The 16,963-nt window shown below is 34.4% G+C and overlaps 1 protein-coding gene across 1 annotated transcript; it reads right to left on the bottom strand.

Moving 5' to 3' along the window:
- Positions 1-8,236: 8,236 nt before the first annotated feature.
- LOC114305208 (receptor-like protein 6) lies at positions 8,237-15,725 on the bottom strand. Its single transcript, XM_082903220.1, has 2 exons — positions 12,525-15,725; positions 8,237-8,522 (listed from the first exon to the last, which is right to left on the bottom strand). Exon 1 carries the CDS (start codon positions 15,646-15,648, stop codon positions 12,547-12,549), a length of 3,102 nt encoding a protein of 1,033 aa, XP_082759346.1. The 5' UTR covers positions 15,649-15,725; the 3' UTR covers positions 8,237-8,522; positions 12,525-12,546.
- Between the last annotated feature and the right edge of the window lie 1,238 nt (positions 15,726-16,963).

The following is a 16,963-nucleotide window of genomic DNA, read 5'->3' as shown; positions in this document are numbered from 1 at the left end:
TACCATGATAGTATATGTTTATGTGAAGATTGAACAAAAAACATGCATTTTGAACCTTTGAATATCAAGTTGAAGCTCAAGAACACATTTTGGAAAATCCAGAAAATTTGACGTCCGCTTGAGCGGGAGAACCGCCGCTCGAGCGTGATTTCGAGCTCCAAGTATTTTCTACAGACATGGTGTTCGCTCGAGCGAGGAAGTTCACGCTTGAATGGGGAGCCATGTAGAGAGGCCTTCCGCTCGAGCGCCAGAGTGCACGACCGAGCGTAAATTCGATGCATCTAGTACTTTTGCAGACCTCATGGGTCCGCTTGAGCGGGGAAGTCCACGCTCGAGCGGGGACCCTGTTTCTTGAAATTTTGAAAATGCATTATGTGTTCCATTTTTCGTTCCCTTTCACTTCTAAAGACTCTTAGGCATGCATTAAGCATTGTAATTGAGTTAAAGAGATAAGAATGAAGCCTAAAGAGGAATACGTGAATTAAAAGAACGGATTGAATCGTTTGTGACCCATTTGTGTTATATGATGTGTAGGGTCAAGCTCCAGGGCAAATCCACAAGCCGATCACTGTGAGCAATATCTTAATAAAGATATCTGAAGTATGTTATTTGTCCAATTGCTTATTTTCATATAAGTCTTGTAAGTTGCTATACTAAATTGGGAATATCTATTATGCTATGTATTGGGCCAAAGGCCGTCTGACATGAATAATGATCTGATACAAATGATCTGACACGAACAATAGTCTGACACGAATGATAATTTGACACGAATAATAGTTTGTCATTTGAATGGGCCAGAGGTCGGTTTGACAAAAATGAGCGAATGGGCCAGAGGCCGTTTTGACAAAGAATGAATGAACGGATGAGCCGAAGGCCGTTTGACATGAATGGATGGGCCCAAGGCTGTTTTTACATGATCGGATTGGCCGAAGGCCGTTTTGACATGAATGAATGGGCCGAAGGCCGTTTTGACACGAATGAATGGGCCGAAGGTCGTTTTGACACGAATGAATAGGCCGAAGGCCGTTTCGACACGAATTAATGAATGGGTTTGACAAGAATGAATGGATGGGCCAGAGGCCGTTTCGACATGAATAAATGAATGGGCCAAAGGCCAGTTTGACACGAATAAAAGTTTGACACGAATAACAGTTTGACACAAATGATAGTTTGACATGAATAACAGTTTGGCGTGAAAGTATGAATGGGCCAAAGGCCAGTTTGACCGAATGATACAAATGATTTGGGCCCGAGGCCGTATGATGTGTTTGGAACCGTAGTTACTTAACTTACATATGTCTATGTATGTATGTGTTAGTTAGAAATATAAATAGGGCCCAAGGCCGTTTGATGTATATTGTTCCAATGTATATTCTTTATTTGATATTATTCACTAGGCTTTCGCTCACGCTTATTCATGCCTGGAATAGCTGGAGCTTTTGGGGGACAGATGGCCAAAAATATTGGTGTTTTTCTCCAGTGGCCGGCAGGCCAGAAGTGTGAATTGCCGGCCACCAATAGTGGTCTGCCAGCCACAAAAAATCTGCTTCCAGGCCCGACTTCAAATGGACATATCTCCTTAATCCAGACTCAATTTAAGGTCATTCTTGAGTCTAAATTGAAGCCTTGGAAGTCTAATTTCCAATGGTGGTAGCCTCACATCTAAATTCTAACTGTACAAAGAGGTATGCCTATTTTAGTGAATGTTTCTCATTTCTATCTTAACCGGATTGATGCCTAACTTTAAACGGCCATAACTCCCTCATCCGGACTCGGTTTTAGGAGATTCTTGAGCTAAATTGAAGCCCCAGAAGTACAATTTCCAATGGTGATGGCCTCACAACTAAACTCTAAGTGTACAAAGAGATAGGCCTAATTTAGTGAATGTTGCTCAATTCTCTCTTACCGATTTTATGCTCAACAATTTCCCCAACTAGTTTTCTTCCCTCCCCTCCTATTTGTTTCAACTCCAAACCTATCAAGAAGATGTTTTTAAATATTTTTCAAAGAGTTCACCTCTCTTCCATTTATTTCCACTTTGTCCTTGCTTGGTTTATCGAAAAGTGCAACTTTTAAACGAAATGCGAGCCTTGGAATATCGTAGAAACATTTTCAAAAATATTTTGAAAGAAAGGGTTTTAAGGTCTAAAATAGTTTTGGTCCAAAATGGGGTGTAAGGTTGGGATTTAGAAGCTTTTCTTGCTGAAGAATTCGAACATTTGTACAACATATCTTTCATCATTGAGAGATCAATCTGAGGTGCCTAAGTCTTAAGGGCGATCAAAAATTGGGTGTCTACAACAACTGGCCGAGGCAATGGCAAGGATCACATCCCCCGTCCCTAATCCCCAATAGTGCAAATTCCCCCGTCCCCGTCCACGATCCCTAACGGGGAGCCTATCACTGTCCCTGACCCCAAAAATTCCCCAGCTAAAAAAAAAAAAATCAGAGAATGAAGATCCAAATTCAAAATACAGATCCAAATGAAGACCTATTCAACAATTTGTGAGATCCAAATCCAAATCAGTGAATAAAAACCTATTTAAACAAAACACAGATCCAATCTAAACACAATTTGTGAGATACATAACATCACAATAAGATCATCTTCTCCAGATCTAACACTATTCAAATCTAAAAATTTGTGAGCTGAAATATTTAAAAAAAAAATTCTAACGCTATTCAGATCTAACATTATTCAGATCTGACACTATTCAACAAATTTGTGAGCTGAAATGTCTAAAAAAAACATTTACATATGTTAAAAAAAAAACAAAATTAGATCTGACTCCATATATATATGTATATATATAAAGATCAAGATTGATCAAGATTTTTCAAAAAAAAAAAAAAAAATCATAGATTTGTTCAAAAAAATCTTGGTACCATGGTAGAGTAGAAGTAGATCTTGGTCTCCATGGTAGAGTAGATCTTAATCAGGACGATGTTGGGATGCTTCACCATCTTCATTACCAAGATCTCACGAATTAGTCCTGCAACTTGGCCAACGGCGAAACTGACTGAAGACAGCGGTCTGTGGTGGCAGAGGAAGCGTCATCAGTAGTCGAAGAGAGAGAGAGAGAAGGTGAGGAAGAGAGATTGATTTTTCTCCGATTGAAGCACCACATTTTGAGATCTTATAGAGATGAAGGGGAAGGAAAATGGGAGAGAGAGAGAGAGAGAGAGAGAGAGAGATAGTCTAAGTGAGTGAGAGGGAGAGAGAGATGAGAGACGGTGAGAAAGAGAGAGATCAAAGATAGTGAGAAAGAGAGAGAGAGTAGATATGAAATGAAAAAAGATGAAATGAAAGAGAGAGAGAGAGAGAGAGAGAGAGAGAGAGAGAGAGAACAGTACATCAAAAAGTATATATATATATCACTTCGAGGACAAACGGGGCCGGAGCTGAGGCTTGGACACTTATCACCGTCCTCGGCCTGAAATTGGTTAGGGGATTGATTTTTTAATATCATCCCCGTCCCATTAGGGGTATTTTTCAGGAAAAAACCGTTCAAATTGAGGTTAAGGGATCGGGTCTCCGTCAGGTCGATTTCAAATTGCCATCCCTACTGTGGACCGAAAGCGTACCGTGATAGTCCGTAAACCTAAAGAAAACAATATCAATATCAATCTCACATAAATGGTGGGGACAAATTGTTAATATCATGGATTATATTTAAAGAATTCAAATTTTGTTTAAATCTTAAATTTAGGGAAATATTTAAAAATTAATAAGATAATAGAGAGCCTTTGATAAATCAATCAGTGCAAACAAAACACATAAAGAGTCGTAGTTATAAGCCATAATCACTATGGTAGTCCACAAATTATTATTGGCCAATATTCAAAATAGGGTGGGGATTTTAGGTCACAAAAATCACTAGAATAACTTTTATTTTATTTTATTTTTGTCATGGAGTTAGTAATATGTGGCATGCAAATTGCTACTATGATTTGCGAATAAATATTATGGATTGCAGGAGAGCTTGAATCCAATGGTTTTCCACTTCAATTCTCTACGATCCTATTTGTTTAAGCAGATTGGATTTATGGGATTAACATTTTTAGGCCAGTCCTAAGATTATTTATCATTTTGGAATGTTAATATTGTCCTATGTTTGGATTGATACAGGATAATACGATGAGATTGATAGTCTGAACATCTCCTTAGTTCTCTATTTTGTACAAGGGATACTATGTCTTTATGCATTTTATTAGATTATTAGTCTAATCCCATAGCCAAGTCCATCCAAACAAATATGCCCTAAATGTAAAACTAGCAAGCACCTGGAGCTTTGCATACCATCTAGTTTCTAAGTTAGTGTTTGATATAGTGGAATAAATGTTGGAATTGTATGATTATTCCATCGAAATACTTGTTTCCAAATTTGATTCAGTAAAAAAAAAAAAAAATGTGTATTACAAATAAAATCACTATTTACCAATTTAGAAAAGGATAAACGATAGTTTTAATCTCTAAAGTATGTGTTTCTTGTCATTTTAATCCTTTAAGTTTCAATTTTGTCATTTGATTCTAGGTCTAATGTTCGTCTATTTTGATAACAAGAGTATAGATAAAAGACAGCTTCAATTCCAAAATATGTGTTTCTTATCATTTTAGTCTCTTAAGTTTCAATTTTGTCATTTTGGGAATTGAAGACCAAAATGACAAAATTGAAACTTAAGGCTTTGTTTAGTTCATGGAATTGGAAAGAGATTTGGCAAGAGAAAATGAAAGGGTGTGTGAACTATAGGTGAAATGTAGTTATATTTCATTCATATTTCACCTATATTTTCCCTTTTCCTTTTTAAATCCCTACCTAAATCCTTAAACCAAACACAACGTAAAAGAATAAAATGACAAGAAACACATATTGTAGGGACTAAAATTGGCATTTATTCAAAGATAAAATACTTTTTTCTGTAATCAATCTAGACGAACGTTAAATATAGAACCAAATTGATAATTTTGAGAACTAAAATAACAAAATTGAAATTTAAGGGACTACATAAAAGATATGCATTACTTTATAGACAAAAACTGTCTTCTATTCTGAAAAAAATGACTATTTTATTAGGTGATCAATGAATAGTCATTCTATAGTACCCAAAATCATTTTAGAGCTTGTTTGGGAAGTGGGTTGGTTTTTTGGCTTTTTGGTTTTTTTAGCCTGGGGCTAAAAAGCCTGGTCTGGGAAGGACTTTTGGCTTTTTTGATTTTTTTTGAATTTTTTGTGAGAGAAATGATGTAATGATTATGGGTTGGATGTGATGTTTTGTCTTATTGGGCTAAAAAGCCTATTTTATTTTTTGTGACTATTTTGGCCAAAAAAGCCTCCAAACTAACTTCCCAAATTAATTAGAAAATACTATGGTGTACACTCTTTAAAAAGTGTATATCATATATATTTTATAATTAAAGAAAAAATGACATAATTTTATATTTTCTGAGTTATTATAACTAAAGAAAATAAATATAATAACTAAACACAAAATGAGGCATAACTACATATTTCATGAGTTATAATTAAAATAATATCATAATTAAAAAAGAAAACGATATAACCAAGGATGAATATGGTACACCCTTTTAAAGGTGTATATATTAAAATTTCCCGATGAACTATTCTAAATATGTGGAATATCTATGCCAGACAATTGACAGTTTGGTTAAGGTAGGGGATATGAGTGCAACATATTTAGTTAAATCTGCAATCGACAAATATTTTTAAGTAAAAGAGTTAACTATGAAACTAAACTATGCCTAAATCTAATTGGGTGAATTATAATACACCTCTTGAGGCTTATTTATAATACGGATTGTCCTTTGTAATTTTAAAAATTATAAATATTTTATTATCACAATTTTCTATTTAACAAAATTAATAGAAAAATAAAAATTTTAACTGTTCTCCAATCCGAATAAAATTAACTAAATCGTTAATTTGAATATATTTATGAAATTATTAAAAACTGTTAATTAACTTAATAATTTATTAATAAAAAGGTCATTTATTATGCGATTAGAAAGCTGAAGGGATATGATGTAATTTTTAAAACTATAAAAGATAATTTATATTTGAAGTAAAATTTAAAGGGTCCATTTGTAATTTACCCAATCTTGTTTTATGAATACAAAGCTCAACAAAAGAACAATGAAATTTATCCATGTTCTCTTGTTCGAACCTTGGACATATCCTCGTAATTAGAGGTGGCAAAAGGGCGGGTATAAGTGGATTAAAATAGGTTATGCATTTAAAGCAATCTAACCAAACCCATTCATTTAATAAATGGGCTCAAACATGTTGAGTTAAATTAGATACAGGTTAGACGAATGAATCCAACAAACTCATTTGCTTCCTCGCTTTTATTTTTCTATTTTTCTTTTTTTTAAAAAAAAGAATATTTTAAGAGAAAATTATTAAAAATTCCAATCTAAAGAGAGTATAAAGCACTAGGTCTAGTTAATATCTTTTGTTGGTGAGAGATCTACAATTTATGAAATAATTTGATGAGAAATCCTTTTATTGTTTTGGAAGACATTTTATTTTCAGTTTTACCCCTTATCTATCTATTTAATTTTTTTTGACTATTTGTTCAAATATTTTTTTTATCTTTTTAATTTTTTGAATATTTGTTCAATTTTTTGCCCTTATCTATTCAAATATCTGTCCACATTTTATTATCTGTTAAGATTATCTTTTCAAAAAATTCTATTGGTTGAAATTCCTATCTGTTGAGATTCTATTTGTTCAAATTATCTTTTTAAAAAAAACTCTTTCTGTTGAAATTATTTGTTAAAAAATTTATCTGTTCAAATTCTCTATATCTCTCTTTCCACTATTTGTACAAATAAAATTCAAATTCAACAACAACATTTTTTTTTATCTGTTTACTGATTAAAGAACACAAGACCAAATTGAAAACTATTTGTTCACTTCAAACATATCTGTGTTTATGATATGTTCAATATCATCTTCTTCATAGCACAAACAAAAACAAAAACAAAAGAAAAAAAAAATTTAAACATATATAATTACAACAACAACCAAGATAAAAAAATAGCAAAAAATTTAATTATATGATAAAAAAAAAATTTAAATAGTTATTCATCCATTGTAACAAGTCCAAGTCAATAATAAACTTTGAACAATCCATTTTAATAGATCTGAGTCACCCAAGATCAAAAGCTCCAATTTTGAACATCCATTTAAAAATATCAGATCTTAGTCAACCCAGATCAAAATATTAGATCTTAGTCTCAGATCAAAATATCAGACTCATACAAACAAACAAATTTGTGCTATGTACCATCAAACTCTAGATTTCTCACCATGAAATCATTTTTCTAATCTTGTGTATTGGACTCAAATAGAGAATACTTGAATGTTCTTTGTTATTTGCAAACCTAAGATTTCTCACCATGAAATAAAAAATTATTTGAAAGGAATGAGAGAGAGAGAGAGAGAGAGAGAGAGTTTGACTTCATTTTTATACTTTTGTTGTGTGTTGTACGCTCTCTTTTCAATAGACAACAACGATGTGGTCAGCGGCGGTGGACGATGGTGGACAGTAGATGGTGGACGACAGATAAGGACAACGAAAGAGAAGGATGTGAGGTCTAAGATTTGAGAGAGAGAGAGAGAGAGATTCTATGGTGTAGTTAGTGGCAACGGATGACGACGGAGGAAGAGGGTGTAAGAACTGAGATCTTAGAGGATTGAGAGGCAGTGGTTCACAGATGTTATATTTTAGAGAGAGAGAGAGAGAGAGAGAGAGAGAAAGAGGAATAGTTGTAGAGATATGGGATACAATATATATATATATACATATATACACGGGTATTTTGGTCATTTCGTCTAGACATGTCTTTATTGCCAAAGTATTTTAGAGTGCACTTTTGGCCAAACAAAATTAAAATTTGGATTTATAGATCAAGTGCCCTTATTTTAAACAAAATACTTTTTTTTTTTATTTAAAAAAATTACTTATTTTTTTAAAATAAATTATTTTTTTATGACGACGAAGGGGGTGTCGAAGCACAAGTGGTGGTGGCAGAGTAGTGGCGGTGGTGGAGTGGCGACGATGGTGATGGTGATGGTGTAGCGATGGTGGTGGAAATGGTGGTAGCGGTAGTAGTGGAGGAGGAGGTGGTGTTGGCGGTGTGTCGACGGCGTTGGTGGAGTGGTAGTTGTAACGCCTTAATTTTCATACCCAAATGATAATACAATAATCATGGCTCTTCAAGGTAAATCTGGAAATAAATATCCACACTTGCATTACATGATACAAATAGTCTTCATGTGATAACACATTCACTTCAAATCAAATAACATAAACAAATAAATACCCTCATGGGTTTACAAGTTCCCAAGGCTTAGGCCCGGTTACACAAATTGGTTATTCAAACCACACAAATATAGCCCTTGGCTTACAAAACAGAGTCACACAAAATGAGAGCATTGTGCTCCCAACACACACACTTCCACGCCCTTAGTTGGGCGGATTCACCACGTCTTTTCCTGCACAAAATCCCATATGGTGAGCATAAAGCCCAATAGAGAATTCTTAACAAAGTATATACATTTTACACAAGTCTCAAGAGATGAATGCATATGTCATGCCATGCCCTTTTGAAAATAAAACACATCTTCATTTATTTGAAAACTATCATGCTTAATGATGCCATGCAATTTCAACTGTTCAACATTTATCAATTTTGTTCAAGGGGTGGTAAATACAACTCTGGTAATCCCTACGTACATGTCTACAAGTAGCCTATACAAGTACTACCAATTTTTCATTTTTACCGGTATTAACCGGAAGACTCGACACCTATCCGCGCGGATTTTTGGTCTTTCACCTCGGATACTTAGACCAACTTATCAATTTCATCTTCACCACCTTTCAAGACTTATCATCGTACTTACCCCAAAACCATTTCATGAAAACCCGTTTTCCAATTTTCTTTTCTCAATGCAAGGTTTTCAAATCAACGTTCAAAGCTTAACATAATCAAATGAAATGCCCATGAAATGATTAAATGTAATACAGTGTTTCTTCCATTTTCAATACTTCCGCACAATAATTCCATTGTGAACAAATCTCCCATTTCTCTTTTCAAAACAATAATATCACAAGATGAATATATAAACTTTGATTTCCAATCCATCCAAGAAATAACATAATTTTCACATTTAGGGCATTTTCAATAATTTAGTCATTTCAAGACTGCAACAACATTCTAAATAACAACTTCAAAAATCAAACTCTTCATATTTCATGAAACTCGTCATTTGTATAATACAAATCAAGCTTTTCCAAAACATTCCTTCATTTTAACCTCCAACGAAAATATGGCTATTTTATTTATAAAATCTCAACATCTTTTTAAAACTCAAACTTCTAGGTTTTCTCACCAAAACCAACCATCTACAAGATACTTGAAGAAATCTCCCCAAAACAACTTCCATCAACCATTATAGTTCAAAACCATAAATTTCTATTTTTAGAAGGAAAAAGAAAGTAAACCCACTTTCAACATCACTCATCTTCTTGGATCGAAAATCAATTTTCAAAACAAATCAAACGATGATTTCGAAAATCATCTAGATCTTGCAAATATATATATATATATAACTCAAAGAAAATCCCTCCCTTAAGTTTGAAGAAGAAACGAGTTGAAACTCCAAAATCAACAATGCCTAAACTCGATCTTTACCGCACACAACAAAGCCCTCAAGATGATTACCAACTTTGACGAAGAAACAATGGCAAAACTTTAATGGATCTTGAGAAATCAAGGTTTTTGATCTAGTTTGTGTAGAGAAATGTAGAGAGAAGGGAGAGGAAATGTTTTTAGAAAGAGAGAGATACAACAAGAATGAGATACACTCAGTCTAAAGAGAGAAAATAAGCCACAATTCCAGATCTACCTACCACCGCACCTCACTCCCGCACTTGCCTTTTTAGCAGTGTGCAAGCTGCTCTCCCTTGAAATTCGTACATAATTAACTTTTGATACAACTCTGCAAGGCACAATTCGGGTTGGATTCGCATCTAAAGGTTTGGAGACATTACCTGTTCCAAACACATCGCTACAACCCGATAACCAAAATAAGAAAAATAAAGGGAAACTAAGATACGTAACACCGTTCAAAACCATTCCAACCCGAGCCGGAACACTACAAAGAGACGGGTCAAAACCGGGATCGCTACAGTAGTGGCGGTGGTGGTGGTGATAGTGGTGGATTGGCAGTGGTAGAGGGGAGGTGGTGTGTTGGTAGCGGTGGCGGTGGTGGAGTGGTGGTAGTGGAGGATGAAGAGATGGTGGTCATGGTAGTGGTGGTGGTAGTGAAGAAATAGAGGTAGCGGTGGAGTAGTAGTGTAGAAGAGGTGGTGATGGAGTGGCGAGGGTGATAGAGTGGGGGTGGGAGTGGTGTGTCAGCGTTGGTGGTGGTGGCGGCGACGGATTAACGATGGCAGTAAAGAGGGTGGTGGTGGTGGTGGTGATGCTAGTGAAGTGGCGGTAGTGGAGGTGGATTGGTGGTATAAGTGGTGCCTATTTAGATCGGCTTAAATGGGTACCCATGTCCAACCCATGTAAACCCAATTTTAATTGGGTTGACAATGAGCAACCCGTTTAAGCCTATTTATTGATTGAGTAGATCTATATAAGTTTTAAATGAGCATAATTGGATAGGCTCATCATGGGTTTGGGTCAAGTTATTATTTAATATGCCCAATTTCTTAGTACTCTCTATCAAATTATTTAGGGTAATAATTTACTCTCAGTACACTCTATATTTTTTTCACAAATTATCCTTCAGGATGATTTAATAATTCGTGATACACTCAAATAATAAACAAATCAATTCAAAAAAGACTTCTTCTCTTTCTTCATCTCTTCTTAGCTATGGTACTCCCCCACTCTCATCAATGACAAATACTGAAGAAGAAGAAGAAGATGAAAAGTAGGTACGAAGAATGGAGGCAATACAAATCCACCAAGTCATTACTTGCCTTCGTACTACCTAGATTCAATAGAGACAATGTGGACTTTGTTGGTTCCACTAATTGTGGTGGCTATCGTGGGTATGTTCACTCCTATCATGTTCGTCAACAATTGCCCTAAAAATAATTTTGGTTTTGAAGGGGGTTGCGTTGCCAAATTTCTCAATAGATTCTCATTCGAGCCTCTCAGGGGAAACCCTCTCTCCGGCCCCTCTTTTTCTACATAATGTTTGCTTATGTACCCATTTTGGAAAATTGTGTTAATTGTTGTTATTTTGAATCTGGTTTTGAGTGCGATTCATTGATATATTCATCAACTTTTGTTGAAATTTCTGGTTAAGAGAATCCATTCCAATTGCAGATTGAAGAGAGAGAAGATTTGTAGAGACAAAAAGTGAAGAAGGAGATTGAAGAGAGATAGAAGGTTTGTGAGTTTGTAGAGAGAAAGAGAGGAGAAGAAACAATAATGTTGATGATAGTGGTGAGTTTTTGTGGGGTGGATTAGAGTTTTGGAGGGAAGAAAAAGATGAAGGGAAAATAATTGAAACTTAAGGAAGAAGACGAAAATGTTTGAATATGAAGAATACATATAAGTGATTAGGGTATACTATGAGGGGAAAAAAGAAAGAAAGAAAAAAAAGTTAGAGTTTAACGTGTATTGTCCTGATTAGTAAATTTATATTAGGGTATATATACTCTAATAGAAAATTCAAAATTTTAGTTTCTATTATATAATAAAAACTAAAATTTCAAAATTTTAGTTAAGTGTACTGAGTTACTATTTGGATGTAAATAATCACCTTATTTGACTATATGTAGAATAAATTTATAAAAACAAAAAGAAAAAAAGAAAAAAAAAAGCAGATCACAGCTCTTTTCATTCAAATATTTTAGGCATATAATACATGTATCTAAACATTAATAAAAGGTGGAAAATGAGGTGAATTATTGGTCTATGAAGATTGGCTACTTCTAAAGATGAACTATGCAGATTTCCAAAGTCACCAAACAAAATTTTGCAGCGAATCAATAATCAAGATGATCTGGATGTATAGCATAAATTAAAAAAACAAAATTGTAGTAATCTACTTAAACTATTTGGCAAAATATATCAAGATTGACCAATAGAAAATCCAGTCATATAGTTTATTTCAGTACAAAACTAGCTTTTGAAACTAACTGCATTAACATTAGCAACGGTTTAATAGATAATCACAGCAAAACAAATTTTTTATTTTGGTTTTGGTTGTGGTCAATGAAACAATTCTATATGTATAACTACTGGTTCTTGAGTGAATTGCTCATAGTGTTACTCTTGCACAAAAAGAACTGTATGTGCATTAGGCAGGATCTTAAGCAGAATATATATAATAACCTTTACTTATTCTGTAATTAGATCGCAAACTTTTAAAGATATAGAACCAGAAAAAGCAACAAGTACCAGAGAGTATAATACATTCATGATAACTAACAAATTAAAATCATTAAAACTAAGAATGAGCATCACATACCTGAAAGCATAATCCATGTTTGCTAATTTCTTCTTCCACCTTGTCTCAACATTTTCAGCGTTTTATGCTTTTTCCTTTCAACAATTCTTACAAACAATTTTGGTTTTCCAATTAAGAACATGAGAAATCCAATAACCAATCCCAATGCCAGTCCACTGCCATACCCCATCACCACGGCTTCCCAAGTAAATCCACTTACAAAATTTGAGTCATCTTCCTGTTGTAATAGCACCCCTGGCTGAACTTGTGATTGATTATCTTTACATTCCTTTGACAATGGAAACCCACATAATCCGGAGTTCCCAACATATGAATCATTTCCAAATGTATCAAATTGTTTGCCCCAAGGTATGGGTCCATCGAGATGGTTCCATGAAAGGTTAAAGACCCCAAGAAATGTCAAACTCAATAAATGGTTAGGAATTTTCCCAATAAGCTGGTTTGAAGACAGATCTAGTGATTCCAGCTCTGTCAAGTCTCCTAAAGATGATGGAATAAGGCCCGTAAGGCTATTATGAGATAAATTAAGCACTATGAGAGAAGTAAGCCTTCCGATCACATTTGGAATATCTCCACTGAATTTGTTAGATGATAAATCAATTGCTGTGAAAAGAGTAAAAATTCTTGTTAAATCAATATATGACCCCTTTGTTGTCACTGCAATAGAAGCTTGATAATACGATCTAACACTCGAATATTTTTCATTTGGCATAGTCTTATTCCTCATAGCTTCGAAAAATTTGAAATATCTCCCTGGCAAATAACCAGTGAAATTATTGTGGGAGAGGTCAACAATTCGGAGTTTGGGAAAAGAGAGGTTTGGCTTGGAATTGTCTATTGGACCATGAAATTTGTTGGATCGCAAGACAAGAACCCGTAACTCTGGAAGTGTCCCCAACCAGTATGGAAAAGTGTCATTTATCTTGTTGTTTCCGAGGTCTAGAACTTTTAACTGTCTACAATTGGTTAAGGATCGTGGAACTGGTCCTTCAAACTGATTTCCATTCAAATTAAGAATTTCCAACTGATTACCCTTTCCAAATATCATGGGGATGTTCCCCTGAAAGGCATTGAAATGCAGATCTAATACAAATAGAACGTTGCTGAAGTATCCCAAACATTGTGGAATTGCACCACTCAAGTTGTTGTGAGACAAGTCAAGGATGGAAAGGGAACTCACATTGCAAATTGTAGAAGGAATTTCTCCAGTAAGTTTATTTTCTGAGAAGAGGAAATAAGATACAGAGAGTGGTGGAGCTGGAAGTTGTCCTTGAATCAAGTTGGAACGAAGATCAAGAGCGTGAAGATTCTTCCAAGGAAATTGGTTTATACCTGTTAGAAAGTTGTGGGAAAGATTCAAGTACCGCAATGAAGCCTTCCCGATGACGCCAACCCATTTTGGAATCTTCCCACGAATTTCGTTGTTGGAAATGTCTAGTTGTTCGACATTCTCTAAGGCTTTAAAGAAATCAGGGAATTCCTTTATCTTGCAAGAAGTCATATGGAAGAACCTAAGGTTAGGCAAGGTATTGTTGATATTGTTGATGGTGCTCACTGACAGACCATTGTATGACAGATCAAGAACATCAAGATTTTTTAGATTTAAGAATGTTTCTAGCTCCACAACACCACTAAAATTATTTGACGAAAGAACAAGTTTGGTCAAATTCACAAGATTTGAAATTGATTGTGGAATGGGGCCATGTAGTTCATTATGACTCAAGTCAATGTACATCAATTTTGATTTATGCTGGAACTCAGGAATTTGGCCAGTTAGTCGATTACTACCCAGGTTTAAATCTGTCAATGATGGAAGATTCAACAACCAAGATGGTAGTGTCCCATTCAGTGAGTTATTGTGCAAGTCAAGTGCTTGTAGGTTGTGTAGCCCACTCATGATGGAGGGAATGGGACCCATCACTGCACTACTTGATATATCTAAAATACCAAGTTTTGTCAGGTTGGCTACCCCACATGGAAATGGACCGTTGAAATTGTTATCTCCAAGTGCTAAAACCTCTAGCTTTATCAGCTTACCGATAAAATTAGGAATTTTTCCATCAAGATTATTTCCAAAAAGATTAAAGTTAATGAGTTGATTGAGATTTGAGAGAGTAAATGGGATCTGACCATTGAAACTATTTCCCCGCAAGTATAGATGAGTGATCTGTGTAAGGTTCCCGAGTGATTCAGGAATGGACCCGGAGAATTTGCAATCGCTGAGATCCAAGTAATTCAAAGACTTGAGATAGCCAATTGAATCAGGCAATTCTCCAGAAAAACCCGAAGACCCAAGATACAACGTCTCGAGGGAACTACTACTACTCCAATTTACTTTGGGTAAATTACCAATGAGATCATGGTTGCCTCCTAAAAAGAGAATTTGCAAGTTTGGAAGGTGAAAAATGCTATCTGGTAATTTCCCATGCAACCCGGTGAAAGTAAGATCGAGATATGTCAAAGAAGACATATTCGTCAAAGACATCGGTACAACTGAAGATATGTTTACAGAAGAAAGGACAAGTTCTTGCAATTGGGTTTGGTTTTTGAGCATCATTCTGAAATTGTGCGGTTCAAGTCTTAGTGGTTCACTACAGGAGAGATCGAGTGAAACTAGGTTGGACAGGTGGCGAATTTCTGACGGGATTGAGCCTGAAAAACTGGAATAAGATAGGTTGAGATGTGTCAAACTGGCAAATTGACCAAATGCTGATGGAATGTGGGAGTAATTGAAGTGATTGAAGGCGAGATTGAGGTTTTGGAGGTGAGAGAGTTCGAAGAGGCTACTGTTAGGATGGATACTGCCGTAGAGCTGGCTACAACTGAGGTCAAGCCCAATCACGTGACCCGTCAGACCATCACAGGTGACTCCTTCCCACGAACAACAATCAATACAACTCTCGTTCCAAGATAACATCTTTGGAGAAGCCAAATCGCCACACCCCAAAGAAGCAGAGCTTTCTAAAGTAAACATATGCTTGAATTGCAACAATGCAAACCTCTGGTCATGTGGACACAAATGCTGTGTACAAGTAGAAAAAGAAGCCACAGATGATGAACAAGAAACCCGATGATATTGCATGAAAAACAAAAGGAATTGAAACAACCATATCAATCGCTCCATTTTTGGTTTCGTTTTGTTGTAAAGGAGGAGTAACAAGTACGAAGGATTAAGAGAAGAGAAGGATGGGAGGAAGTGGGTACTGATTTATTAGTCTAATTCATTCCTTTATATAGGAAAAATTTTAGGATAAATTATTAATAAGTCTTAATGGTTGGACTTAATTCTCATTAAATCTTATTGAAAATTAATTCAAATAAAATTATCGTTAAAAATTGATAATTAGTAATATTTTTTTATTATGATTTTTATAAATTGTCGTTTAAACTTACAATTAGTGACTTTTTTATGATAAAATTTTTAAACTGTCACTAAAATTTGAAAATTAGTGGCTTTTTTTGTGATGATTTTTTTAAACCGTCGCTAAAACTTATATTTAATAACATTGTTGTAAAAAAAAAAAATTAAACTCTTGCTAAAAATTAACAATTAATAAATTTTTAATAGTGTTTGATGAAAAACGTTGTTAATTATGACCAATTAGATAATAAGTCTACATAATAGGACATATACCAAAATTTTATGGTAGGCACTTTGTTAAAAGGTGTGTATTACATGCTGTTATGAGTATTTGTAGTATATTAATTATGAATTATGTTGGGGTTTAGTTATGAGATTTTGTTAATACTAATTATGAATTGTGTTAGCATTTAGGCGTCATTTGGCATGCAAAAATTTTAGCTTAAAATTCAAAAAGTTATTAAAAAAATTAAAAAAACCTACCATTTTATCGTACACACCTAAGGCTGTGTTGCAATCACAGAAGAGGTGAAATGACCTTTCTACCCCACCTTTTTGTTATTTTATTTATTTATTATTTATTTATTTTTTCAAATTTCTGACCGAGCCCCTCTCTGTCCGAACCCCTCCTTTTTGTTAATTATATTACAAAATTAATAATTACACAACAACACAGAAAATAACTGCATTGATTAACATTTTTTTTTGGCTATTTGATTTTCTAAAGATTCTTTCCACAAATATTCTATTTTTCAGTATATTTATATTAGGTGTATCTAATAATTAAATAAATTGCTTAGAATATTAAAATAATTCAGTGCAAAAAAAATACGAAAAACTTAAAATTTTAATTTTCTGATAAGTGAATCCTGAAAAACCAAACCAAACAAACTGATTACATTTTACAAATTACAACATAACATTTTCATAAATTAATAGTTTTTTTATTTATGATAACTTTTTTGGAATACAAAATTGGTGAAGTCCAATATTTGATTTATTTTTAAATATTTTTTGGGGAAAATAGAGTTTTGCAAAGAATTTGGTATTGATGTGCTCATGAGTTTTGAATGAAGAT

The sequence above is a fragment of the Camellia sinensis genome, chromosome 13 (genome assembly GCF_055761805.1).
Source record: "Camellia sinensis isolate YWXY chromosome 13, ASM5576180v1, whole genome shotgun sequence".
Taxonomy (NCBI): domain Eukaryota; kingdom Viridiplantae; phylum Streptophyta; class Magnoliopsida; order Ericales; family Theaceae; genus Camellia; species Camellia sinensis.
This window is presented reverse-complemented; position numbering and strand designations above follow the sequence as displayed.